The sequence below is a fragment of the Exophiala dermatitidis genome, assembly GCF_000230625.1.
Source record: "Exophiala dermatitidis NIH/UT8656 unplaced genomic scaffold supercont1.4, whole genome shotgun sequence".
NCBI classification, from domain to species: domain Eukaryota; kingdom Fungi; phylum Ascomycota; class Eurotiomycetes; order Chaetothyriales; family Herpotrichiellaceae; genus Exophiala; species Exophiala dermatitidis.
In genome coordinates this window covers 2,844,046-2,869,518 of record NW_008751649.1, presented here as the reverse complement: position 1 = coordinate 2,869,518, position 25,473 = coordinate 2,844,046, and the positions used below count along the sequence as shown (strand labels likewise).

Genomic DNA, 25,473 nt, shown 5'->3' with positions numbered 1-25,473 from the left:
GTCCCATTTTCCTGTTGATTTTATACCGCCACCCGCGGTCTCTGAGTGAGGATCGGATTCCGTTCTGCAAGGCATTCATTTGACCCCTAAAGCCTCGGTTGCGTGCTACTCGAGATAGGTTTGTGGCGCTCATTGCTGGCGTTGGCAGGTACGCAACACTAGCGGACCTCCGCACGAGCATCATCTGCGGCCTGCCTGCTCCAGGGACAGTCCTGATCCCGAAACTTGCATCCGAATGGCAGAGGATCTACGATGAAAAAGGAAACGTTGATTATGAGCGGCGTCAGATGGTGTCCTTGTCGATGGACTGCGCTTTTGCATGGGTGATGTCTAAGGTATACTGGGTTTGTGAGGAAGTGCTTGACAGCCGCGTCGAATCATGTGAATGGGCAAGAATGATGCGACTGACGACGATACAGATGTTTCGCTGGACCTTCAGCTCGAGTGTGTCGAGACACTGAAGGATATCATCGCGCGATGCTAATACCGTAGCGATTTACTGTCATGTCGTAAGTTATAACATACCTAAGTTCGGGTCTCAAGTACTTGCTCGGCGATTCGTCAATGCAAGGCAGGGTTTGGAACTGTTAACTCCTATTGAGATGAATACCCTACTTAAGGTACGCGTTGTTGACAACCTATGATACTAGGTATAGGTGGTCAGAGGCCACATGCTCAGTTCACAGTATCATAAACACGCCCGTGCCAGCCGAAGTCGAATAGCTTCCATGTCAATGTCGACATTTCTAACCCTGTCCATCCGGACTTGTAGTTCACTTAGAACAGAATCAAGATTCAGGCCCATTATCTCTTCTGTAAACCAGAACTTGCCAAAAATATTCAAGTCCGGCCTCGAGCAAAGCACACGGTGAATCTGTTCCACGGTGGGCGGGTCAACAGCAGTTTTCTCGCAAGTCCAATCAATAGCATCGTCATCATCCCAACCGTCGTCACCAGGACGGATGGTATTATAGGCACCTTTGTCAGAATCCCATACCCTGACGAAACGCTCGGTAGAAGTGGTAGACCCAGCTTTATTTTCACTCTTGTTGTCCTCCCCCTCCCGAACTGGCGGGTACTGCTCAACGACCGTATCGAGCAGGGAGATGAATCGTTCAGCAGCAGCCTTTTCGGCGTTTTCGGTCTCCTTCTCCTGACCATCAGGACACCCAGGTGACGCAGATAGAATGCGAAACAGTTTCATCACCGCTCTAGCATGGCTGAGCCTAGAGCGATCGGTGGCCGTCTCTTGAGAGATGACACCCCTCACAATCTCGATGACTCGCTGCAAAATCGCAGCTGGCAGAGCTGGGCCTGGACCTGGACCTGGCATAAGCGAAGGGAGGCAAGCACTCTCCATTATAACCCTCCATTTCACTGTGTCTTCAAACAACGTGGCCGGGTCATAACCATCGACATAGTGATTGTACCGTCGCAATCTGAAGCTGTCCTTGATTTGCGTATTCAGGCCACCCTTAAGGATAGTGAGTGCGACCGACTGGAAAAGAACCGACTCTGAATATGTATCCGCGTTGCGAGGAAATCGCGCAAGATACGTTTCGATCGAAAAAGGACATGTCGATGTCGTCGGGCACAGTTCCGCCTTGGTCGATAGCAGTTGGAATGATCCCATATCTATCCATGAAAAGTAGAGACCGGGTAGAGGTCGAGCTTGACCATTCTCATCGTTGATATGACGGTCACTGTCGAGCATACCCAGCATTATGTTCTCTTCTCTGAGGTCGCAGAACTGTAACCCGTTTTGCATAGGTTGACAGAGTAAAGACTGGGCGCTGCGGAGGAGCTGTAGAGCAGCTTCGGGGGTTTTGGGTAGTATCTCTAGGACAGCGGCATGTTCAGCAGTGGGTTCTGAGTAGTCCCGGTGGATGATACTTTCCTCAACCTTCGCAAGTGTGTAGCCTTGGATGTAGGTCATTGCGACCGCGTGGATTTGAGGAATTTGTAATGAGTTTGTATGGGATTCTGGCAAGTCTCTGAGGAAAGTCGGAGTCGTATGCAGCCGATCTAACAGCTGCGGTGCCTGTGCGGATCCGGGCTCCAAGCCCTCATGATAGCATGTAAACATTTGTGCTTCATGGAGGAACATATGTGTCGCTTTGATCCAAATGAATGCTTCTCTGTCTACCCGTCGAGGGTGACGCGGTATGGCTTCGTGTGACACAAGTAGATCACAGACTTCAGGATCTTGCATCGCATCTTCGAACACATCCCCAAAGAGCCATGGGCGGTGAGGCATTATAGGGTATCTGTCCTTCGGAAGGACGCTAGGCGGCAGAATATCTGCCAGAGGTTGACTCAACCGATTTTGTAGCCTGGCAAAGTCCCCTGCTCTGATAAATTCCTTGAATTCCCGGGCAGCTTCCTCGCAGAATGGCTCTAGCCCGTATTGTGAACGGAGGTTCCGTGCATGGCGAGGGTCGAAGATCTTGACAACGATAGGATTGTTGGAAGATATAGCATCGCTAGTCGCCACGAAAACACAAGCAGCTGAACTTCCAAGGTGCGAGCCCAATTGGAGAGGAATGACTTTCTGCGAGGTCGACGACTCCATCAAGATTGCGCTGCCTGGAGAGTATTCGTTCGCATCCCAGAGTTGTGGGACAATGGCATCAAAGGGATTAAGAGCGTCTTCCTTTTCTCCACGGCCGCCAAGCGAGATCGAGGAACTGTCACTTGACGTAGTGACTGAGTCTGTGGTAAGAGAGGCCATCTCGAACATCTGGCACTTGAACTGGAGGAGGGTTGAGGGCACGAGGTTGATGGGGTATTACTAAGGCTAGGAGAGAGGAGGAGCGAACCAAACAGTAGTAGAGTGCAGGTGGTCAGGGTTGTGAGTTGAAGCATGCAAGTCACTATAACATAAGATGGACTCAGGTAGAGTAAGGTTTATCTGAGTCACGACTCACCTACAACGTGTTGGGTCGGCGTATACCAGAGATTCACGCGATACCGCCACCCGTTGTCTCTGACAACCGGGCTGCATGACACACTGTGACTCGATCCGTTGACTTAATGCAGCTCACCAATGCTTCCAGGCATGTTTTTGGATCATAGTCTTCCCCTATCTTGTCCTCCACCCTCTCTTGCCGTCGATACTACTGTTGTAGTATGTACTCCTTGACAAGACCAAGTGCCTCGACCGCAAATGCGACCATGTTGGCCTGCCTATCGCCTCCAAGTTCCGTGTCCAGATCTTTACTCAACGCGCCGTTTTCGCCAACCACTGCTAGAGCGACGTAGCCCCTAGATGCTGGTCCGTCAGCTATGTTTGGTCCGAAGTAACATACCTTTCCTTGGAATCAACATATGCAACAAGAGTGCGATAGGCCACAGCTGGCCTGCGGCGGAATAATATGGTATTTGGCAGGGCTGAGGGGGTGCGGTAATCTCTTTTGCATGTATGTATGGAGGCAACCCAGGAAGTAGCAGAGGGGATTTTGTTTTGTTCTATTCTGGGGGCAGGCAACTGACGGTTGTCGGTTTGGAGATTGGCCACTGGGTGTAGGCCCAGCCGTTCCGCTCTGTGAGAATACCGAAAAATATGTGAGCATGTGTATGTACTGCAGTGTAGCCTGGCTGGCACGAATGATGGGTAGAAGCCAATATAAGGAAGTGTAGGATAGGACAGCATAGGACAGAACACGGCAGGAGAGGAGCAGAGTAAACCCCAAACCCAAGAGAAGTGGGTTGTTTTTCTCCTTTCTATTGCAAACCAAAAGATGACCATGACCCCCGTCAAAAGGAAGTATGTAATGGATGAGCAATAAACAAGTAATAATATAACAGGATACCGGAGGCATGTTCGGGTAATTCAGAAGTAACGCAAAGCAAAGCAACAAACACACAACCACAATATAGCACACTCATAAAGTCAAGATAGGTAAGTAGATATACAATACCTACCTCGCCGACACAATATGTCGCCTTCAACGTCTTCCTTACATGACGCGCCAACCCTTCGACGAGTTTCGGCGTCGGTCCATCATAGGCGTCGATATCGGCCTGCGTCCACCCGGCCAACGCGACCCTCGACTCGAGCGTGTACAGCGTCAGGCCGCCCTTGTAGAAGCGCGACGCTCCGGGCGTGGCCAGCAGGGACGCAGACACGAGGCCGCCGGCGGCGGTTTCGGCCACGGAGATTGTCTCGTGGCGTGAGCGGAGGAGGTGGGCGACTTCTTCGGCGGCGGCGGTTAATTGTGGAGGAAACGGAGAAGATGGGGAAGAAGAAGTAGATGAAGAGGCCATGTTTTGTTTTTTGGTTATTGAGGTGAGGGTTTGCAAATGGTAGTGCTAGCACTGATGGAGGTTCAACAGCAAGTTGGGAAGGGCCTTGAAAGCTACGAGGTCGTGATGGTATGGGATGAATGAATGATTGATTGATTGGTAAGATTCAAGTTCGGCATTCAAGTTTTGGTGATTCTTGGAGTTATATTATTGTAGGTAGTTAAAGCATGCCCAACTTGAATATAACCCCACACAAGTGATACCACCAGTGCCAGTGGAAGTGCCACTGTACAGTCTATCGTGCAAAGTACAACTAGTACAGTAGTAGGGGTTATATAAGGGCTGAAAGGGTCAAAGGTACCAGCAGTGTTCTTGAGAAGCTTCCTTAGGAGGTTTGGGAGACGGGAGGAAGCCAGCCAGCATTCTTCAAAAATTGCCCAAGGACATCGGGCCCTTGCGAACCGTACATACATAGTTACGTTGATCCTGGAGGCCTCCTGCCTCACAACGTACTGACGCCATACGCGTTGAACTCAGAGCCCGCCTCATACAAGAGCTTGGACAACACCAACGAGAGAATAAAGCAAAAGCAGAATGTAACGAATGGTTCTGTTCACCGCCACCAAAGCCGGAGAGAGAGTTGATGTCGACGCCATGTTGATTGATGCCCCTTCAAGCTCCTCTTGTCAATAATCCAACCTTCGCCCCTTGTCTTACTCCTCCTTTCCTCCTCCTTGTTCTCTTACTCACATCACATTATCCCGTCGTACGCAACAGCTAATCCCAATGTCGCACCATCTGCCGGACTGCCCTTGTCCACTCCGCCGCGCAGGTGCTGACAAGTCTATCGAATTCCGCTTGCGTCGGTCTCCGTCCGCCCCAGGTGCTCGACTTGGACGCCAGAGCTCGAGCATGTTTGACAACAAGATTTCTGAATCCCCAAAACATTCACCGAGTCAGCAAAACAGAAGCAATGGTAGGAGTAATGGACTGCGAACGTACTCCTTTTCAATCTTGGCCAAAACCAACCGACAGTAACCATAATTCCAACCGCGAGTGCTGCCTGGATCCCGTGCCACCATCGCCTTAGCTTCATCGAGACATTCAGAGCTGAACGGGTAAGTTCTGGTTAAGCCGCGAAGCTCGTTGAGGAGGTTGTTCGAGTTTACGTAGTGCGTCCACGCGGCCGTCATAGGCTCCGTCACTTCAGACGGGTCGAAATGTGCCAAGATCTTCTCGATCCGTCGGAGCTCGGTAATTGTATTTACTCTGTGAGTGCGTAGGGAGTTGAGCAATTGGTTCTTGTCGTTCTGCGCGGCATGTGGTCAGCGTCGACGCTTGGACACGTACATGAGCATCCAGAAGATAGGGAATGACCTCCCTGATGGGAAGTAGATAAACGAGATACCAGGATGAGAGGCAGGAAGTAGGAAAACCAAGCCGCAAACAATAGGAGACCAATTTTGGAAAGATTGAAAGCTGGACTGACTTGGTTCATGGCTCGCGGATCACCTGGTATGCCCGGAGAAACGAGCTGATACGACTGTGGGCGCGTGGTGTTGACCGTGGGAGGTCTGGCGGGGGGACGACGAGACATCCTGGTCTGGGGGACCAATGTAAAATGCTTGTAGTCTGCTGAATTTCGTCTGACTATTGTGGAATCAATCAATGAATCTTGGGCGCAATTGGACCGAACCTGCGAAATTGAACAACGACGTCTGCTGGCGTTGCGACTGGAGGGTTTTTGCAGTATAACACCCAACAGGTTTCTTCCTGGTCGTGAAGGGCTCCAGGATCTAAAAGTGATGTCGCTAGCGATGTGCTCAGTAATATAACAGGAGTTGACTGCCTCAAGCAACGATGTCGGAAGTTCAAAAGTCAATATCAGAGTCCTTATATAATGACTGAGTTTGTGTATTTCACGACAAGCACATTGCAACCAACCTTACACGGCAGACTCGCCACTGAGAAAGACATGATGTTGGTCATCTCCGGAGAGACCGCAACGATGATTAGAGGCACCCCAGAAACTGCAGAGCATCTCAAACCAAATTGAGACTATAGGACAAGGTGAAAGCAGGCTGCCGTGAATGTATTCCTCTCGAGCTATGGTGTTTTGGGCATAGGTATACAGAGGAGAGAAGAACCTGTTCATTGTCGTCCGCCGATAGACAGTACTGCGTGTCGACATATTGGTCAAGAACAGTTCTTCGCTGCCTGGGGCTGTTTCTTCCATCATCCGCGCCACGCTCTTGAGCGGCAAACTCGTCATCCCGAAGTTACCTGTTGTACGTTGAAAGCTTGTCGCTGTGTGAGAAGATACGACGAGCCGATGTGCTTCGGCCGCCAGGCCACCAACGATGTTATCGGACAATACCTCTATGGGTGAAGGACTGAGCCAGCCACGTGTGGGAAGTCGGAATCGGCGATGGATTCTTCCGGAATTTTTGAGGCTGGCGGCGCCGGAGTAACAATAAAGACTCTTAACGATAGCACGTCGCAAGGAGTTAAGATAATGTAGAAGATACCTCCGTTGAAGCCTCATGGAGTGCATGGGCGCCGGCCAGATGCTTCAACAGACGGACTAGGCGGAATGCGGTGGATTACAGTCGGTGACAACATGTCCTGGATCATCAGTCGTGGCAAGAAGCGCGACACGATCTGGGACCCTTGAATCGAGATCATCGGCTCGAATCGTACAAAAGAACGGAAAGACGGCTTGAAGTCAGGGGCCCAGAGTCGAACGGCCTTTTGAAACTGAGGCTCACAGGGACGGTGTCGTGGCGAGGACTCGGTGCCTGGAGAGATGGGGGCGAAACCCCCGACCGAAAGCCTGGCTGACTAAGTGCTGTGCCGCCCGAGACCGAGACTAGCCTTGTTCGACCATGTTGCTGACTTCTCAGCCATCTTGACCGTGGCTGAGGCTACGTTGCTGGACATCATTGCTCTTCTCTTATTTGTCGTGACCAGGTCTATGTTTGTCTCGTGCCTGGCAGGTGTCGTCATCGTCCTGAGCCTTGGTTTCGTACCTGAGGTAGTAGATCAACGTCCTTCAAGGCCGGTAAAGAGCGAGAATGCGTTCGTTGCAACCCAAAATCATTCCGATTACCGATCAAAGCTGCCTAGTTACCCGAATTCGGCCTAACTGCTGAGCCAAGAAGACGATGTCCCCCAACCGTGCCAGGAGGCTTTCGCAAGGCAAATCTTATCGCGGCTACGAAACGATTCTTTGGTGCCGCAAAATCGACGCGGTTCCGACTCCCAATTTGGGTCTGGAATTGCGGTATTTAGTCGTGCAAGGGCTGGTTTGCCAATACCTGGTTATCGGCTCCATGTCTTATGCGGGATATCAGAACGTCGGCACGATATACGTTGTATGGTCCTCATCTTGGGCCTCCAGGACGCTGCCGGTAGTCTCGACCGCCGTATTGGTGTGAAGAGGTCGACGCAAGACCACCACCGGAAGAGTGAGTATCATAGCCGTAAGCTTCTCCGCTCGGTGCGGCCCCTGTAGACCAAGGCTCTGAAGCCGACATGTAGGGTTGAGACGATCCACTTCTGTTTTGACTTCCGTAACCACCACCTGGCGCACCATACGATCCTGGAGCACCACTCCCTCCACCACTTGAGCCGGCAGAAGGACTGCTCCGTCCGCTACCGCCGCCTTGCAAACGGGCGCGGAGTCGATCACGAGAGCCTAGGGCTGCTGGAGTGGCATTCGTCTGATAACTCCCTGCCCGCTGGCTGGGTAAAGGCCGTGGTGCGTGGTTGTGAGCATCATAGGGTACTGTCTGACCACTACCGCTGGATTGAGACCTGGTGGAATCATGCGAGCGTAGCGAGTGCGGTGTGATGCGAGCAGCCCGAAGGCTTTGAGAAGGCGGCGCCGCAGGAGCCGGCGTAGAGTCCCAGAGATCAGATAGACCGCCTCCTCGTCCTCCAGAAGAGCCCCTGGAATGTGTCTGCTGAATACCGTACTGAGATCCGTACGCACCCGCATATTGTCCATACGCCGCTTCAGGTTGATGAGGAGCAACGACCGGCTTCTTGGGATCCGGTGGGAGCCACTCCGGGAACGGTCGTCCCTTTTCCGTGTAATAAGCCCGTAGCACGTTCGAGATGTGAGAGCAATCTTCATTGTCTGGATCGTCTTCCTCCGAATCTTTCGTCAGGGCCTTCCGCAGAGTCGCTATGCGTGAGGTAAAAGTGCTCGACCATGTCGATGTAGTGCCAGGAGTCGAGGCTTGGGACGACGGTGCACTCGAGTTGTGCGAGGTGAAGTAGGATAAGTAGGAGGTCATGGTGATGGGGTGACTGCACCAGTTCTGGTAGAGGAGACCTGTTGGTAATGGTGACTCTGGTCAAGACATTGACTCGAGCAAGCTCTGTCTCTCACCACCAGACTATGGGGTGTTCAAGTTTAACGCAAAGAACGGGAGGTTGTAGATCATGCGCCGTCGACTTGAAACGCAGTCCAAACAAGTTGAAAAATCCGGGGAAAACGGCGGAGAGCGTCACATGATCGTCATTTTATTCGGTTCAGCAGCAAAGGACTTTTCTACTTTGGTTGTTAGCAACTCACTGATCCAGCTTGAAGGTACGGTACTGTACTGTAGCAAGGTACATAGCTACCTATAGGTAACTACCTATTATTGCACCGTATGGAGGCGCGCCTGTGGATATGTACTTCTTACACTCAAGGGATGTCTCCCACTGTCAGGGGCCTAAGGAGGCCAGGTTGTTCAACCAGCGCCCGACCACTGCTGCAATCACGCCGTAGACCATTTGTGGCCTAATCACCTTTCTCCCTGCCATCCACCGACATGAACCTCAAGACTGCTTGATGGCATCGTCCAGATCAATGGACCGGAACTCCGCTAACGTCAAGGCCATCAAGCCTGGTTGGGACCTAGACTCTGCTCTCTGTCGCCAAACACAGTTCGTTCCTCCCAGTCGACATCCCGTGGCTCCAGTGGCTCGAGCTCCGTCTCATCAGGCTCACATGGCTCATAGATGGGCAGTCGGGGAGTGTCCATCTCAGTCTGATTTGAGCTGCCGTCGGTTTTACCATTCTCATGTTGCTTGTCATTGTTTTCGGGAAGCACATATTCCACCACGCAGAGCGGTCCTAATCTCTCCGTGTCCTGATACACGCCCACAAGGGTCAGACCACTCATCTCGCCGAGCTTCGCCCAGCCGTCCACAGTTCTCTCCTTGCCTCCGATGCTCATCATCATCAGGTCCAGCCAGATCGCTCCGGCATCTCTCAAGGTGACTGGCTCAGGAATTGCCATGTCGGAGATGATAATGCGGCTGTCTTCCGCCATGGCAGGTATGATTGATCTCAAAATCCGTACGGCATCTTTATCTTGCCAATCATGCAAGACGCGACGGATGTAGTACATTTGTGCGTTCTTGACAGGTTGCTCCTCGAAGAAGTTGTGTGGCATTTTGGTGACTCCAGGTAAGTCCTCCGGGGAGATGTCGTCAAGCACACAGGGACGATCTTGTAGTATCAATTCGCCTTGGAGACTGGGGCAACCTTTTCTTATCTCAAGCAGCGCAAGGCCTCTGCCACCACCTATGTCGACCATAAGCGGACGATCTGGTGAGTTGCCTGGTCGCAGGGCATCCTCGAAGGGGTACATGGCCAGCACGGGGTGAAGAGCGTCAAAGAGCCCCAGACCTCGAATGAAGTTCTCCAGACGACCAGGGGACGAATTCAGAACCTCCCAAAAGTTTTTGCCCACCATGTTGTAGTACCAGGAATGCGGTGTTTCTGTGTAGGTGTCGAGGATGGTGTGAGTGCCGAAGCGGTTAAGGTAATGGTTCAGGCGATACATTGCTGGTGCCATCTCATCAAGCCTTGATGGAAGTCAGTATAAATGTCTCGTTGCTGCCAATGTTTTCTTTCTGGTCCGTTTTCTATTCAATGCGTGTGCAAGGGCCTGACTTACGACACAGAGTAGAGCCACTTGCCACTCATAGCCCCGGCATGCTCACTGTGCATGATGGAAAGCCTATTGTGGGCCCATACACCGAGTTGAACCTCGTTGAAAATATTGACACAAGTCAACTGACGCATCAGACGGACTGGAAGGTAATCAGTTGCAGTCTTCCAGATTTCTAGAGGCCCTCACGACGTACTGATGAGTTCTTCAGGTGCATCACATTTCTCCGCAACTTCCTTTGCTGTGGCAGTACCTGTTGGAGGGATCGCTTCGAAGACACCGAGCTTGGAACAGGCAAGACATGTTGCAATGGTGTATCCCTGTCATAAGATTAGTTGGTTTGGATGATCCGGGGATTGAGGTAAGACAACAAACTCACATTGACAATGTGATCCATGATTGCATCGAAGGGATCCTGAACTTGCCAGATCAGCTGCTTTGCTTGCATGACCAGCTCCGCCGTCTGCTGTTTTCTCGACATGGGATCTCGCGCAGAGACGACATTGTTTGCGAGCTGGCTGATCTGGTTTGCGAGGGCGATGGTTTCTTCTGCCGAGGACTCCATGGTGAAGTGAGAGGTCAGGTATGTCGATTTGAGGTTCAGGAAAGGGAGAATGCTTTGAAGCTCGAAACTTGAAAGGCCTACAGTGGTAAGCCTGAGCGTGGAATTGGGAGAGACGAAGAGACAAGGTTGTTGTGAGAAGATGCTGCGCTCTTGAGAACTTGAAGGTCGCAGGTCTGCGATTTAATAGTGACGGTGAATACAACTTCACTTCCAAGCACAACAGACGGCCACTTCGTCTTCACGTGAAGACAGAAACCAGCGCCGGCATTCAAGTGCCCTGATACGTGAAGGAAGCGTGATGAAAGGTGTAGGTAATTGCAGAGCCCTTCACTTTAGTCGCAAGCACTTTCAACTGCAAGTGATAGCGGCCGCCACCGAAGCACAATCCCACCGGAAGCCCTGCACGGCACTTACGGACTGCGGTGCAGAACATGGATCCTACGATGTGGGAACGAGAGGCATATGAGGGATGATGCCTGACTGGCCATGACTGCAGGAGAAGACAAGCAAAGACGAGACAGACTGTGGATTTATTTGGGCCAACGCAGACACAGACACGGTTCTGCAGAGAACACCCAAAGACCCGCTTGCAGAACAGTGTGCGGCGGAATGGAAGAAACACCACGAGGAGGAGGGGTTGAGGGCTGAGAAACCTATGCTGTGCTCCATCCCCGGTGCAGCATCTGCGGGACTAGAGCATCTTATTCTGCGGTCTCGGTTGCCATGGGCAGAGATGCCAGCAAAGGGATGAATTGAGATGCATCTCTTGGTCGCCATCCGAGTCTGGTGCGCTGCGGTGCCAGTGGTGCGAGCATGTTCAAGTTTAGCCGCACTCTGACTCTGCACTGGCACCTGAATTGATATCCAGCCTGAGCCTGCCGTTGCCCTGCTTCTTCGCCACGGTGCGGAAGAGGTCTGGCATTAGGTCAATACAAGAGGTACACATCCGCCTGAGATCCTTATGCCTCCTAGTTCCGTTGCAGGCCACCTATTCTCTGCGCAGCTGTCCTGGCCTTCGGAACGCCGCATCTTCATCAGAATCCCAACCAGCTTGGACGGTGGCATTCCAGGCCAACTGACACAGCTGGTGCAAGGGTAGCTCTTCCTGGTTGATCACTCGGTCAGTAGCATAATCCCCAAGTTCTGACTGACCTGCCTACAGCACGAATTCGTTCCAGATGCATTGACTGGAGTCTGTGTCTGCCCACGCGGCCACTCACCTCTCCTCCAGACTCTCTTAGCTGCGTTGTCCTTCGTCAATCGGCTGCTTGCAGAGGCCTCAGTCACGTCCATGTGCTCTTCCTCGGAGAAGGCCCGGAAGGAGGCCAGCCGTCACGATCACTGGCTGTATTTTCCATACTGCAGGAACCGGCCAGGGTGTGAAGAGAAAAGGAGTCCCATGATAAAACAGACCGGCTGTGGATGGCTCACCGAATTGTCAATTTTCAGACCTAGCACAGAATGAGCCAGACATCCGCCCCACGATCCAAAGTCCCGGGACTGGCTTTCCTGGTCCAAATGCACGTCAGATTGCCCATGTAGCACCAGGTTGGCTCGCGGGCAGTGGGTGTCTTTGTGTGGTTGTTTGCAGCAGCAGGGATTTCGGCAACTCAACGGCCTGGCTCGTGTTACACAGAACCTTCCACAGCGACGGGCAATGTCATGTTCTGGAGCGAAACTGACCCAATCTCTACCCTTCATGCCATGCGGCTCGCTCAACAATCACCAACCGGCTTCGGTTCGGATGAGGGTTATGATGGACCGGGCCAGGCAGGCCAGCATGGCTGTCTGATGGAAAACGGTCTGGCAGGGGAAGTCTCGGGCAAAAAGATTAGATAGGTAGGTCGCTCGACCATACAATTTCGCCTGGAAAATGACAAAGGGTCCAGAGAGCTCCAGGACTTTTCACGAGCTGATCGCATCTCACGTCGTACAACAAACGCTGCACGTTCAATCTGGTATCGAATGGCGTCCTGCAGATTCGACCAGCTGCAATGCTCCCGGCAAAAAAGAACTCTGGAAGCCTGTCATTCCACAAGCCAGGTTCGTCGGCCCTTCTGTGCTCTAGTGCAGGAAGTCCGTCTTAGCTGTGCTCATGGTAAAAGGATGCTCTGACACAAAGTTGATTGTTGATTCTACACACTGCTCAACCCAACATCCACCAACTCCTCGTCGCTATATTCCCTGCACTTTACGATAGTTGGGCGGCTTCCACATACGCCTGATCACCTTACCTCCCCAAACGGGAACAAGACTAACGGCTCCCACCGCAGCAACACGCCATACCCAACTCCAGCTGGCGACATATGCAAGGTCGAAATAACCACCTAAGAAAGGCACGCTTGCGGCATAGATTGCGGCCGTGCCCAGAATACATGAAATCATGATAGGATGCCACGTCGTGACGGCCACCGCCACCATGATAAGCTCGTTCAACACAAGCACCGTGAAGCTGACGCTGAGCATGCGAGGACCATCGACCTCGCCCACTAGCAGCTGCGTCAGCCCCTGGATGATGATACCTTGGTACACTGACACAAGGACCCAAGTAAAAAATGTCTGATAGCTCAAGCTCTTGCCAGACTTGAGTTCTTTGTAGAGCTCCGGGTACAGGTTGGCCAACTGCTCATCCACGTCTCGGTCTAGCACCAGAGAGAAGACCGGCGCCATGGTGTACACCGTGGCATAACCGACCAAGAGCCAGTCCTTGAACAGGCCTTTCGGGTCGAAGTGTCCTGCGATGTTATACATCGTCTGGCAGACGCTGATGATCAGGCCGCGGTGGATGATGAACTGGGCCAATTTGGCCGATCTCTTGTAGCTGTTCCGACCATGCCAGACCAGGAGTTTTGTGAGGTGACAGAACTGGGTTATGCTGAAATCGGCGGCTAGCGATGCTTGTCGTCCCTCCTTGCCCACGATCCCGATCCCGACATCTGCTGCTTGAATCATGCTCACGTCGTTACCACCGTCTCCAATACAGCAGACTCGTTTCTTCGTGTGCTTCCGGATGAGCTGAGCAATCTCGGCCTTTTGCGTTGGCGAGCAACGACAGGCAATCACGGCGGGAAGCTGGACCGCTACAGTGATAAACTCTTGCCTGAACTGGCTGAGCACCAGGGTTAATGACTCGCCGTCAATAAGCAAACAAGACTCAATCTGGTTACGCATCATATCCAGAGCGTCTTTGGCCTGGGTCTTCGTTTTGAGCTTCGCCATTGTCTGGATGTGCTGGCCCCGGGCGACAAGTCGGGCGGATACAGCCACGCAACGGGCAGTCTCGATCTTGTCACCTGTGAGCATCCAAATCTTGACGCCGGCATTGCGTAGGAGTTCAAGTGACGGTTTGACATCTTTCTGAAGTCGGTCTTCGACACCAGTGACACCCAGCAATTCTAGGTCATGCTCAAGATGGGACTTAACGACATCCGCCACGCGTGCGTCACGGTCGTGTAGAGCAAGTGAGGCATCTGCATATGCGGAAGCAAAGGCGTCATATTGTGACTGAGAGAGTCTCTTCCTGCCCACAACCAAAGTCCGTAAACCCTCCCGAGCCATGTTGGCAGTTTCTTCATCTAGCCAGTCATTTGCAGCCACGATAGATGTCATCACTGTATCTGCGCCCTTTTGGAAAAACCAGAGTTCATCCGCACCTGTCAAACCAGGCACGTCTGAGGAAATCTGGACGATGATGCCCATGCGCTTACTGTCTGAGGTAAAGGGGAAAATGTCTTTGATCTCGGCTCGAATGACCACCTCACCGGTACTGACGGACTGCAGAATAATATTCTCGCGGTCCCGCTGAAGGACGCGAAGGCCAACACTCTCCGTGAACTCTACGATGGCGATCTCATCAGGTGAGGAAGCTTGATAAGAGACGACTTTCTCGCCATCGATTTCGTCCGTGGTAGGTGTGACATTGTGGCATAGTGCTAGAGCAAGCACCAGATCCCGAACCCGGATCCCGATCTCGCGTCGAGTCTTTGTTGCTGAACCCGGTTCCATCACTCTGGAGCCTTGGTCGTCACCAGGGGCAAAAGCTTCATTGACATACGCCGCCACTTCTTCCATCGCTTCACCTGCATACGCAACTGTGCCAACGTGGATCTTCCGCAGTTGCATCTCATTCTGGGTCAGAGTCCCTGTCTTGTCTGACAGTAGATACTCAATCCTACCCAGGTCTTCTGGAATCGTGCTGGTGCGGACCACGGTGTCTGGAATGCCCTTGTCGTGTTCAATAAAATACGCATAGACTGATTTGCCCAGGTCGAGGTTGACGCGCAAGCTGATGGGTATGATGGTTGAAAACAAGATCAAATAGATCATGATAGCCACATACCACGGCTTCCTATTTGATGGCTCGAAGCCTTCCAGTGCGACTAGGACAATGGAAAGAGTAAGGGTCATGACACAAAGTATCTTGGTCAAGTTGTTGATTTCCATCTCCAAAAGCCCAGTTTTGGATCGGGACGGTGATGTCGACAGCGCGGATCGAGTTTGCCGACCTGTGTAGACCACACCGCAATAGGTGACGGTACTCGATGCTATCACTGTATTAGCCCAGGCGGTGTTGTCAATTGTGAGTGGTGCTGATTGCGGCTTGCTGTGTGCCGGGCGATCTAGGTCCACCGAGTCCGGGGGGCCCTCTGCAGAGTCTTCCTTACGAAGATGAGGGTCATAAGCGGCGGCTTCGCTAGGCTTTAGCTCTAGTGTGCCGACAAATTCATTCACCTTTTTGTCGGGCGCACCGGCCGTGATCTGCAGCCGCTGGAAATCGCGCAAAGACAGGTTTTGGCTCAAAGGGCTGGGAAGGCGGAGCTTCCAGTCCGTCTCACCATCGAGTTGATCCGTCCGAATGAACGTCTCTCCAGTAGCTTGAGCTAAAGGGGCGGCAGAACCATCGGGAGTGTCGGTAGTCGTGAGCTCGTTCATGCGCTCACTCAGATGGCTCTGAAGAATGACCACGTCTGCCGGTACTCTCTCATTCTTCTCGAGCTTTAGCACGTCCCCAACTTTGATATCCCGAGAGCGTCTCTGGACTTCAACAGGGCCATTGGAAGGAGTTTGCTGTCGTGTTGCTGCATCAGGGAAAGCCAGGACAGTGAAAAGTTCCGAATTGGCTTCCGCATCACGTCGTCTCCGGGCGATGTCGTCTATGGCTTCCTTTCCGATGGTGATCGTAAGCACACAAGCCAGTGGGACAATGTACGTCGACATATAACCGATGCGCAGGTACGGGATGATTTGAGATAGGGCGACCAGCAGAAAGTATATGTTCAGAAAGAAGGAGAACTCGTTGTACAGCGTCCGAGGTAGGAAGGACCACGCAGTGTATTTGGCATTTGAGACCTTGTTGGGCGGGAAGCGTCTCTTCTGAGGCTGTCCGACATCGACCGTACGGGATTCTTTCGTGTCAAGGTCTTGACCCTCCCGCATATCTGCCAGCTCTTGCCTGACGAAGTCCGACAGCTGAACGCTTTGGCGGAAACTCGGTCGGCGAGAAGGAGTATCGCGGCCGTAAGAGGCGTTTGAGCGCATGGAATCCTGGGGTTTCTTCTGTCTGACATTCCAGCCGACCTGCTCTTCAGACCAGCTTCTTAGATGTCCGCTTCCATGGGACTGTCCGGGCCAACTGTCCAGTAGTCTTTCCGTGTCCTCATCGTCGAGGGGCGCTTTGTTCTGCCGGCCTTTCGAACGCCAAAGGTTCTGTCCGCCAAACTTGTGTAATCTTTGTAAAGGGATATTCGAAGCCCCATTTCCGGCGCGCCGGTTGGCATCTGGATTTACCCTGCTGCCTGCTACGTTTGGGGTATCAACAACAGGGTCGAGTTCGTCCAGGTCAAGGTCATCGTCGGATGCAGAATCCGGGTCGCCCACGCTCTGATATGGTCTCGGGTTGGACATTCTCGCGACTGTACATCCTTATCCCTTTCCCTTGAAAGGCATTTAATCGGTTGGCGCGCGAAGGGTGAATTCAGATGAGGCACATGCTGCGACGGAACGGCGTTCAGGAGGGCGAGATGCTAGGGCGGGAACTGGTCGACTTCCAGGATGTGAAGAGAGCAGGCGTGTGGATTGTACAGTAGATCACTGGTGCCTTGTTCAACGACACATGTCACTAATCAGCCCAACAATGAATGTCTGGTATTATGGGTGCCTTGTAGTATGTAATTGGTTTGGTATGGTTGAGTCGCAGCGCAGCCAAAGCCGCGCGCCGAGCCGTAAACTCCGCGTCAAAAGTGTCTCGACTCTGGCACTTGAACAACTTGGCCTCCGACGTCTTGTCTTTCATCATCATCTGAACCACATTGAGCCCTGACCAGCACACATCTTCACGCCTTTGTCGCGCCAACAGGCACCCTGCGAAGAACCATGCATTCAAGGAGTCTTTGACAGTTCTACGTCGTTGCTGTTGTACATGTGTGTAGCTCCACATGACCCTCTGCATCCCCTGTCTGCTAACATCACCCAAGTAACACTTCGCCCTGTAGAGGCGAGATGGAAGCCTCTGACAATTCCAGTCATGACACTTCCCACGCCGGGGACTCTGTACAATCAGGTCACTGGTTGCCAGCGCTGCGGCCTGAAGTCCTCGACGAGACCCGCGATGAAAGCCACGCCGGAACCTCGCCAGAAACAAAGTGGACTGACAAAGTCAACGTCGAGACGAACCTGATCCCGCCAACTACAGTATCGACGCAACAAACGACAGATGTAGCTCCTGGAGACGGTGCGCCGGCTGCCTCGTCTACAACACAACCCGAGACATCGAGGGAGAAACAGCAGGCAGCTGGATCTACACTAAATGAGGCACAGGCGCCTCAAACTCATGGCAGAGCGGGCGAAGACGATGAACTACCTTCGGAGGACGATGACGAGCGCTTAGATCCAGCCTGGGGAATCAAGCGCACGGATACGGCTCACATATTAGACAATGTGCACCGTTCAACGACATTTCCCTCCTTTCCTTCATCCGAGCCTGCAGACACCCAAGCTGGCACAACTGCGCAGCATCCCCCTGAGCCTACCTTCGATGGCAAAGAAGAGGAGGTCCGTGCAACGGAGCACAGTGAACCTAACCAGGCGCCTCAGACGCTGGATTGGCCCAAAGACAACGATGGTGCCGACACAGAAACCCTCCCTTGGGCGGCGCCACAAGAGGCTGAAGCAGTCGATGAGGCGGCACAACGATTTGATGAAGGTGTTCCCTTGATACAGACCAACGGGGAGAGGGCTGCGGATCAGGATCACATACCAGCTGATTCCGGTGTCAGTGCCTTTGATACAACCGCTGACGATGAAGAAGCATCCTTCTTTTCCAACATCAATAACTCGGCCTCTGCTCCTGAGAATCCACCTCTAGACAGGAAGTCTACCGACCAGGTGCTCGATTCCCTACATTTCTCGGCCAAAGAAAAGTCGGGCTCGGGCTCGCCGCCGGAGCCGGAAGAGCATTCGTTTTTTGACGAATTAGCTCAAGCTAAGGATGAGCCTCCTACCAACCCACCTACGGAAGATGTCGATGCGATGTGGGCGGCCGCTCTTGGTGACGATGAGTTTCTGGTTGAAGATGCCGGCGATCTCCTCCCTGATTCTGAGCCGAGCTCTCCGTCTTCGTTTATTGCGTCTTTACAGCAATCATCAACCGTGCCTGACGAGAAGCCTGACCTGTCTCAGCCACAGCCTCCAGTCGACGTGTCCATGCAGCAGACGCAGCCTTTCACGCAACGATCAGCTAACCCCTACGCTCCTCATCAACCGTCTACTTCGGATCTGTTCCAACTGTCCCTGCCGGCACAAACTACCCATAACACCGTAGGACTCTCGCGACCGGGAATAGCCCCGTTGGTTCCTTCGCAGTCGAATGTACAGCAAGAGGCTCCTCCCCAGCCAGCAAAGAGTTTCGTGGATCAAAAAGATGGGTATAAGTCTCCCTATGACCTTCCTTTGGATATTGCGAAGCCAAGAAAGAGGGCGCATATTCCTCACCCTGTCCAGACCACAAAATCTGTGGCGCCACCCCCGCGGAGCAGCAGTCTAACAGAACCGCCTCTTCTATCACCTTTCTCTCCGTATATCCCCCAAGCTCCGGCGACCGGCGGCCTGCCGCCCCAGAGAGCGCCGGCAGCAGTTCCTCCTCGCAGGGTTTCGGCTTTTGAACAACCTGCCAAACCGGAAAGGCCAAAATCCGGATCTGGATCAGGTCCTTCCCATTTCTTTGAAGAACTGCCCATTACCTTCAAACCAAGACACGGCTCGGGCCATGGTCACCACACTCCGCTACCACACAGCCCGATTCCTCCGCCACAGGGGATGACCCAAGGTCCACCCAGCCTGCCTATGTCTCCTCCGCAGCAGCAAACCTCTCCTGCCCGAGCCCCTGATCCATACGCGCAATACCAGCTTCGATCGCCTGAGCGGATCGATCCTTATGCGCATGTATCATCGGAACCGTCGCCACAGCCGGCGCCGTCGGCATCAGCCGCCAGATATTCACCCGCACCCGTCGGGTTGGCACCGGCTCATGGGGCTGGGCCTACTCCCAGGTACTCACCCGCACCGCCACCACAAACTGGTCCTTCGAATGTTGCAAACCGTTATGCGTCAAAGCCCACGCCTACTCCTCCAACGCAACCGCCGCCAATGGCGCAGAGTAGATATGTATCACAACCTCCTCCTCATCCTCCCTCAGGTGTCAGCATACTCCCTTTCCAGCCTCGCACGTCAAGTCCTCTTGCGTACCACAAAAGCGCTCTCGACGATAATGCCGATGGTCAGACGCCTGCAATGGGCCAACTTCCCAAACCTCGACAAGGTTCCACTACGGGATATTTCCCCCCGCAAAACGTGGCTGCAACAGATGGGACAAGCTTTGCCAATCCAGCCAGGGCAGCGTCACCACCACGTCCTCCACCTGTTTCTGAGCGTTTGCCACCTCCACAGCGATCACAGACACAGTCTCCATCAAGGCAACGGTCACGGCCTGGCTTTCCCACCTACAATACCGACGTGATCAATCGCCCTGCCTCGGCTTATGGTCAACCACTACCCAGTAGAAATGTGGCAGAATTTGACCCCATTCCTCCAAGGCCCGACGTTCATCCCAGAGGGCTAGCGCCGGAATTGGAGTTTGTGCGACCTTCAGATGATACTCAGTTTGATCCACTAGAACGTTGGAAAGGCGCTCCAGTGTTCAAGTTCGGCTTTGGGGGTTCGATTGTCAGCACTTTTCCGAAGCATGTCCCAAGATATACTGCGGGTGCAGGCCGACCTCAAATCAAAGCCTCTCCGGGAGACGTGGCGACGCGCAGCACCAAAGATGTGCTTCCGCAGGCCGATCGTTACAGCAGCTTCCCCGGCCCTTTGAGGACTAAGTCGAAGAAGAAGGAGCTTTTGGCCTGGATGTCGAACTATATTTCAAGCCTTGAGGCATCTACGCCTGATGCCGCTTTTAGCCAGTCACTTCCGGATATGGGAAGACGGCATCATGAAAAAGTGCTGCTCTGGAAAATCGTTCGCGCACTGGTGGAGCACGATGGCAATCTCGACGGTCCCGCCCTAAAAGCGGTGAATGAGATACTTACTCCCGAGGTTCACGCCTTGGACGAGTTGAACGCCAGTCAATACCACGGAGACGAGCACCTTTCTGGAATTTATCGTCCTGCCGGTGGAAATGTGCGTCCTGACTCGGTTGATCCGATGGCGGTTGAGGTCCTCAGAAAGCGGCTTCTGAGTGGAGATAGGCAAGCTGCCGTGACTCATGCTATGGACAATCGATTGTGGTCTCACGCACTTGTTATCTCCTCGACTATGGATCGCTCCGCGTGGAGCCAAGTGGTTCGAGAGTTTGTTCGTCAAGAAGTCAAGACTGTTGGCGCCAATGCCGAGTCGTTGTCAGCCCTGTATGAAATCTTTGGTGGTAATCTGGAGGAGAGCATCGATGAACTTGTGCCGCCCTCTGCTCGCGCAGGTCTACAAATGGTGAGCAGAGTCGATCCTGTTGGGCCCACCAAGAACGCCCTTGATGGGTTGAACCGTTGGAAAGAGACTCTCAGCCTCGTTTTGAACAACCGCTGTCAAGGTGACCACCAAGCCTTGGCTGTACTTGGGAAGCTGCTGGAGGATTACAACCGGATTGAAGCGGCCCACATTTGCTACCTCTTCTCGAGAAATCCTGCAAGGCCTATCATCGTTGGCGGCCTCGACGACGAACAAACCCCTGTCGTCCTGCTGGGCGCGGATCACCGGGCACAACCATTCGATTTTGGTCGGGACCAAGAAGCAATTCTACTGACTGAGATTTACGAGTTTGCAACGAGTGTTCTGTCGGCAGGCTCACCACTACCGTTCATGCATCACCTTTCCGTGTACAAACTGCAGCGAGCAACGGCTCTGGCTGAAGCTGGGTTCAGGACAGAGGCTCAATCATACTGTGATGCTATTGCCGCGACCTTCAAGCCCGGCACCAAAATGTCACCATACTACCATCCTTTGTTCTTGTCAGAACTCGACGATCTGCTGAACCGACTTAAACAAATGCCCAATCAAGGCTCCTCATCTTGGATAGGGAAGCCCAGCCTGGAGAAAGTCTCCGGGTCTGTTTGGAATAAATTCAGCAGCTTCGTAGTTGGCGAGGACAGTGATGCCGAGTCTAAAGGCTCGGGCAAAGACGCCGCCGAAGCGGGACCATTTGCTCATGTCTCAGGGACTCCCACGATAAGCAGACAAGGGTCGCAGTCCGATCTGTATGGTTCATATCCTCAGAACATGTCTGCCGCTGGGTCCAGATATGCTCCGAACGGAATTCAATCGACCCGATCTTCATCAGAGCTTACTCGTGGGCGGCCTTCCCTTGACGGACGCGTCTCCCTTGATCAACAGCGATCCCCGCCTTCCACGTCTTACTCTCGCGGCAGTCGTCAATACGAGCCAACGAATATGTTCCAATCAGGACCTGTTGTACCTCCTTCGAATCCCTACCAGGCTGCCTTAGCCGCCTCACCTCCCAAATCTACTCCGCAGAGCCCACCGAGATCTTCCTACCTGCCGAACAGTATCGGTCAAGCCCTCGACTTCACTTCGCGTCCAGGGCAACAGCAGACTCAGGGATCAGCTCCTCCGGCAAAGGAGGCCACCGAGCCACCTTACGGATACAGGCCTGAGCCCATGACGGGTGGTCAAAATCGAGAGGCTCGAGCTTACGGTGGATATATGCCGGTACCACAGGAGCGATCTCAGACTCCCGCTCGGGAGCAAGAGGATACCAATCATAACTATCAGGGGCCTTCCAGCCAATCTTTCAGCTATGAACCTCAACCGCAAGTGGAAAGCAACAATGATGCTTACAAGCCATCAAGCCAATCATATGGGTATGAGCCGTCACAGCGGGAGGAAACCAACAATAGTGGCTATGAGCCGCCTAGCCAATCATATGGTTATGAACCCCCTACCCAGTCCTATGGGTATGAACCTCCCAGTGGCGACGATGGTTATGTGCCCTATGAGCCAGAGCCAGATTCCCCGGTAGAAGAAAAGAAGGAGTCGAAACCGAAGAAGAAGTCATTCATGGATGATGACGACGATGACTTTCCACCAATTACTGCAAAACCGTCTCAACCTGCGGCCAATGGGACATCAGATGATGATGAGGCTGCGCGGAAACGTGCAAACGACGCGGCTGCCGAAGCAGCGTTCAAAGCAGCTGCAGAAGCGGACGCGGCGCGAGCCAAAGAAAAGGAGCAGCAAAAGAGGTCGTCTTCCTGGTTCAGTGGATGGCTAGGCAGCAAAAAGTCAGCTGAGGGACTTGATTCAGGGAACAAAGGTGGTGCCGAGCCGAAGGTTTATAAGGCCAACCTGGGCGAGTCGAAAATGAAGCTGTACTATGACAAGGAGCTCGGGAAATGGGTCAATCCGGACAATCCAGATGCAGCCAAGAAGAGTGCGACACCTCCTCCTCCACGGATGGGTGGAACACCGGCGCCGCCCATGGGCCCTGGTGGGCATTCCCGAACACCCGGTTCAGGACCCACCTCGAATCCAAATCTGCCTGGGCTGGGCATTGGCATGCCTCCGCCGTCAGGGCCGGGTAGCAGGGCAGGAACACCGGCCAGCGGGCACGGCCCGGGGAACAGTACCGCGCCAACACCTTCACCACTCGCAGGGCTTTCGGGTCCACCCAGTGGTGCAGGCACCCCTCCACTGCCAGCTTCAAATAACATGAGTCAGGGCAGTTTAGCACCCCCGCCTGGCCCTGGATCGCGTCCTGGTACCGCCACCAGCAATGCCAGCAGCATCGATGACCTCATTGGACCGGCGACAGGTCGCAAGGGTCCCAAGGGGGGAAAGAGAGGAGGAAAAGCTGGTCGATACGTGGATGTGATGGCCAAATAGTGACAATGTCACAAAGAACGGTAGATCAGATTTGAGAAGTCAGAGGGGTCGCGAGGAACACGTGCATGCTGTCTCAATGATAGAGATGGCGATAGCTACCTTTGGCTGGTGGATTGTACAATACTAATAATAATCATTCCATGGGATTGGCAGATTCTACAGCCAGGTCTCGACAATGTAAGTCACCTTTTGTGTTCCATTGCCGGCGGACTCTGCTGTGCAGGTCTCGGATCCGTGAACTGGGAGACGCTGGATGTAATTCAGATCATACAACAAATATATAATAAATCACTTCCGAGGAGCATCTCAGTCGCGAGACGCTCGGAGCATGACAGCCGACCAAGGGGGTTGTTCAGCCTCGTCCGCATATCATCACGTGCAAAGCAGCGAACCAATGCGAGTCAAGCATTCATGCAACCAACCAACTGTCGCCAGGCTGTACCTACTCTCACACTCCGACCGACAAGGTTGGGTGTCAATGGTAGTAATAAACAACGATTGATGAGTCCCGTCAGCATGCATACCTAACATTACACAACACCAGTAGAAGAGACCCAAGATACCTCCCTCTCCTAGTAGCCATGATTCCAGCAATTCGAATCCAAGCCGCTTCCGAGCCACGATAACGGCATCACCTCAATTTCCTTTGCGGTCCTCCCCAGTCTCCGTGTCCGCTCCGCCATTACAAGCATTCGACAATTGGCAATGATGGAAACTGCAAGCCACGCATGAAAAGAAGAAGATCTATACGATACGGAAATTACATTGCCTTCCCCCGGGGAACCCAAAGCGCATACTCGAAACCGCAGTCAAGGATCCCACAAACACATACCTTACTTTCCGGACTTCGCGCGCGTCCACTCTCAATCCTGGGCTCGTCTCCTTGGATGTCCTGCTTGCGGCGGCACCTGTCCCGACTCCCTACGCTGTTACTATTTCAAAAGGACAGTCTAATCGAGTCCCGGTTGGACCAATTGTCAATCAAGACGGGCACACATTCCATCCTGAAGAACCAAGTTTGAAGCGGAGGATAGAACAGAACACATTGTATTTGGTGGCATCCCGTCCGGTTTCCCATCCATGGCCACAACAGCAGGCGCTCCCGCCGCCCCCGCCGCAGATTCAGTCCTCTATCTCGACCCGACATCGTCAAGTCTCGTCAACATATCATGTTTCGACCTACTGCTCATCGAACTCGTCCCGCTGGCCGAGCGGATGGCCCGATCGTTTGAAGCGTCGCTTGACAAGCGTCCTGCTCCTCCACATCCTTCATCATCTTCTTCTCTCTCGAACGCACAGCCCACTTCTACATCAAGCGACACCGCAACCACACCCGCACCCACACCGGCCGACGAAACACCCACAGCAGGAGGAGGATCAGGAGGACGGGAAACCAAAAGCGCTACCGGTGGGAGCGCAACCCCAAGTGCAAACGGAATCTCTGGAAGCGGACAAGGTGGCAATGGCAGCCTCCTTCCACTGGCAGCAGACGGTCTCCCAGAAACAGATATCTTCAAGGACGGTGTATACGTACGTCTCGAAAGGTTAGGATTCCGTGTTGGCCAGGGACTGAGCGAACGGTTCTCGCGTGACAGACCTCGGTTTACGGATCAGTTGGACGTGATCAAGTTCCTCTGCAAGGATCTGTGGACCGTCGTATTCAAGAAGCAGATTGACAATTTGAAAACGAATCATCGGGTATGTTATCGTCATTGTGATTCTATGCATCTCTCTCACATCCGTTGAGTGCGTGCGTATGTGTTGTGCCAGCCGGTGCGGTGTGCTTTTTACATGGAAAAGAAGAATTACAGCCGTGCCGTGCCCAAAAAAACCATTGATTTTCCCTTTCTGCAACCATGGATTGGTTGATATCCTGATACCCAGCAAGCCATGGACTCCATCCATATTCATATCCACGTCAAAAACGCAAACGTGTATCCAATGTTACTGCCACCGCTCGAGCACTCCCTCTGACCCTGCGCAGCCAGAATTGTTATATACATAAGCTAACCAGATTGTTTGTTCATTTTTACAGGGCGTCTTTGTCCTTACCGATACCAGGTTTCGACCATTTGCGCGCATGAGCATGGCAAATCCGGCCGAGGCGATCGTGCGGGCACAACCACATCTCTTCTTCCCCTGCGGCATCATTCGAGGCGTCTTGTCCAGCTTGGGCATCAAGGCTACCGTTCAGGCCGAGACCACTGAACTCCCATCCGCGACGTTTCAGATCAAAACAATTCCGGCAAAGTGAGGGGCCTTACCATCGCACAATGGCCGGCTAAGAAAACACTACGAGACGACATGCCAGGAAATCATACA

General features: G+C 53.1%; 8 protein-coding genes across 8 annotated transcripts; 2 read left to right on the top strand and 6 right to left on the bottom strand.

Moving 5' to 3' along the window:
• Window positions 1–688: 688 nt before the first annotated feature.
• Window positions 689–2,731, bottom strand: HMPREF1120_05348 (uncharacterized protein; the record flags this gene model as incomplete). Its single annotated transcript, XM_009159518.1, has 1 exon — window positions 689–2,731. One exon carries the CDS (start codon window positions 2,729–2,731, stop codon window positions 689–691), a length of 2,043 nt encoding a protein of 680 aa, XP_009157766.1.
• A 385-nt stretch (window positions 2,732–3,116) lies between these two features.
• On the bottom strand, window positions 3,117–4,266 carry HMPREF1120_05347 (uncharacterized protein; the record flags this gene model as incomplete). Its single annotated transcript, XM_009159517.1, has 3 exons — window positions 3,117–3,264; window positions 3,493–3,542; window positions 3,925–4,266. The coding sequence occupies 3 exons, from the start codon at window positions 4,264–4,266 to the stop codon at window positions 3,117–3,119; spliced, it is 540 nt and encodes a 179-aa protein (XP_009157765.1).
• Window positions 4,267–5,022: 756 nt separating this feature from the next.
• HMPREF1120_05346 (uncharacterized protein) lies at window positions 5,023–5,842 on the bottom strand (the record flags this gene model as incomplete). The annotated part of the gene is made up of 3 exons (XM_009159516.1): window positions 5,023–5,176; window positions 5,248–5,555; window positions 5,735–5,842. The coding sequence occupies 3 exons, from the start codon at window positions 5,840–5,842 to the stop codon at window positions 5,023–5,025; spliced, it is 570 nt and encodes a 189-aa protein (XP_009157764.1).
• Window positions 5,843–7,628: 1,786 nt separating this feature from the next.
• On the bottom strand, window positions 7,629–8,546 carry HMPREF1120_05345 (uncharacterized protein; the record flags this gene model as incomplete). Its single annotated transcript, XM_009159515.1, has 1 exon — window positions 7,629–8,546. One exon carries the CDS (start codon window positions 8,544–8,546, stop codon window positions 7,629–7,631), a length of 918 nt encoding a protein of 305 aa, XP_009157763.1.
• A 591-nt stretch (window positions 8,547–9,137) lies between these two features.
• On the bottom strand, window positions 9,138–10,761 carry HMPREF1120_05344 (catechol O-methyltransferase; the record flags this gene model as incomplete). The annotated part of the gene is made up of 4 exons (XM_009159514.1): window positions 9,138–10,110; window positions 10,203–10,338; window positions 10,393–10,516; window positions 10,576–10,761. The coding sequence occupies 4 exons, from the start codon at window positions 10,759–10,761 to the stop codon at window positions 9,138–9,140; spliced, it is 1,419 nt and encodes a 472-aa protein (XP_009157762.1).
• A 2,175-nt stretch (window positions 10,762–12,936) lies between these two features.
• Window positions 12,937–16,665, bottom strand: HMPREF1120_05343 (phospholipid-translocating ATPase; the record flags this gene model as incomplete). Its single annotated transcript, XM_009159513.1, has 1 exon — window positions 12,937–16,665. One exon carries the CDS (start codon window positions 16,663–16,665, stop codon window positions 12,937–12,939), a length of 3,729 nt encoding a protein of 1,242 aa, XP_009157761.1.
• A 367-nt stretch (window positions 16,666–17,032) lies between these two features.
• On the top strand, window positions 17,033–23,490 carry HMPREF1120_05342 (uncharacterized protein). The gene is made up of 2 exons (XM_009159512.1): window positions 17,033–17,181; window positions 17,235–23,490. The coding sequence occupies exon 2, from the start codon at window positions 17,260–17,262 to the stop codon at window positions 23,149–23,151; it is 5,892 nt and encodes a 1,963-aa protein (XP_009157760.1). The 5' UTR covers window positions 17,033–17,181; window positions 17,235–17,259; the 3' UTR covers window positions 23,152–23,490.
• A 738-nt stretch (window positions 23,491–24,228) lies between these two features.
• On the top strand, window positions 24,229–25,405 carry HMPREF1120_05341 (uncharacterized protein; the record flags this gene model as incomplete). The annotated part of the gene is made up of 2 exons (XM_009159511.1): window positions 24,229–24,849; window positions 25,187–25,405. The coding sequence occupies exons 1-2, from the start codon at window positions 24,232–24,234 to the stop codon at window positions 25,403–25,405; spliced, it is 837 nt and encodes a 278-aa protein (XP_009157759.1). The 5' UTR covers window positions 24,229–24,231.
• Between the last annotated feature and the right edge of the window lie 68 nt (window positions 25,406–25,473).

What these genes read in the sequence shown, in the direction of transcription:
- HMPREF1120_05342 (XM_009159512.1), top strand. Translation starts at nt 17,260, where the DNA reads ATGGAAGCCTCTGACAATTCCAGTCATGACACTTCCCACGCCGGGGAC.